This window comes from Olea europaea, unplaced genomic scaffold (assembly GCF_002742605.1).
Source record: "Olea europaea var. sylvestris unplaced genomic scaffold, O_europaea_v1 scaffold30891, whole genome shotgun sequence".
NCBI lineage: Eukaryota > Viridiplantae > Streptophyta > Magnoliopsida > Lamiales > Oleaceae > Olea > Olea europaea.
Genome location: NW_019249627.1, coordinates 1 through 1,334, shown reverse-complemented (window position 1 = coordinate 1,334; position 1,334 = coordinate 1). Strand labels below are relative to the sequence as shown.

The following is a 1,334-nucleotide window of genomic DNA, read 5'->3' as shown; positions in this document are numbered from 1 at the left end:
CGAACCTCTTCAAGAATGTAGTTTTGAACTCGGGCCAGCTTCGGATGCTCCCAGATGGTAACCTACTATACCAGATTTCAGCCCCTCCACTGAGGGTTAAATGGAATGCTCTGCACTTCATAGCTGGGATGGCGCCCCTTAGGCTCATGTGAGTTTTGTAAGCGTTAAGGTGCTTTTCTGGGTCACCTTTCCCGTCATACTTTGGTATTTTTAGCATGACATAGTAGCTCGGGACCTGGGCATTTCTCAGCTCTCTTGAGAACGGCAGGTTCTCATCATCATCGTCCAAGTCACAAGACCTCTGTTGCTCATCAGAATCGTAGTCTTCGGCCTCGTACCTCGGTTGTTGGTGAGAGGGTCCGGGCCGGTTCCTAGCCTCTTCCTCCCTCCTTTGTGGCCTACTTCTAGGTAGGACAGCGCGGGGGGCATTTTCATGCCTTCTCTCCGGCTGCTGGGGCATCGGAGGTGGAGGCTGTGGCCTCGTGCGAGGTTGCTGAGCCTGCTGTTGACTGGGTTTTGGTTCGGCAAGGCTGATTCTGTCAAAAACACTTCCTGCTCTCCTCTGTCTTGGGTCTTGCTCGTATGGAGGTGGAAAGTTATCAGGGCTCATTTGGACCTCGGAGGGTCGGCCAGATGCATAGTTGGAGGAAATGTCAACTCCCACTTCCCTCTCGAATGGGCTTTCACCTCGGTCATAGTCTGGCGAGGCAACCCTATGACTTTGGACTTCGTCCTCTTGCTGATAGTGCCCATGGGGGGCATATGGGGGAATGGGGAAACCTCCTTGGCCTTGCATCTGGGCCATGAGCTCCCTCATGACCAAGTTTTGGTTGGCTATATCCCTCATGTTGGCTGCCATAGTAGCCATTTCTCTTGATAGTCGTGCCGTCGCACGCATCCCACCTCTCCTTTGGTGGTGGTGGAGCCTCTGCCGAGCTGCTGGGGCAGCAGGCTGGGGAGGCACATTCGTATTTTCTCTTACCCACCTTGGGGGAGCATTTTCGTTAGAACTCATTTTTTCCTTTATCAAACTTAGATTTCTCCAAGTGGTAGGGGTTCCTCCTGTTCTTTTTTAAGAACAAATCATTTTTCAAGGGGGGTTGCCCAAATGTTTTTTCAGCAAGCTTTTACTACAAGGTTGCTCGTGGTTATGGTATGGTTTCCCACAGACGGCGCCAATCTGTTGACCCCAAAAAGCGCGCCAACAGATGCCGGTCCCACCCACGCTTGCGTGGGTGAATGTCCAGCACGCTAAGACACGTGAACAGTCTAAACGAGCAGTTCAAAGGGGCGTGGGAGTAGCCCAACGACGCAGGACAGTGACGTTCGGAATC

At 52.5% G+C, this 1,334-nt stretch overlaps 1 protein-coding gene across 1 annotated transcript; it reads right to left on the bottom strand.

Annotated features, from left to right (window-relative positions):
- Positions 1–200: 200 nt before the first annotated feature.
- On the bottom strand, positions 201–817 carry LOC111385104 (nuclear receptor coactivator 6-like; the record flags this gene model as incomplete). The annotated part of the gene is made up of 2 exons (XM_023009471.1): positions 438–817; positions 201–338 (listed from the first exon to the last, which is right to left on the bottom strand). Coding segments are annotated over exons 1-2 (518 nt in total), but the record flags the coding sequence as incomplete, so codon positions are not given.
- Between the last annotated feature and the right edge of the window lie 517 nt (positions 818–1,334).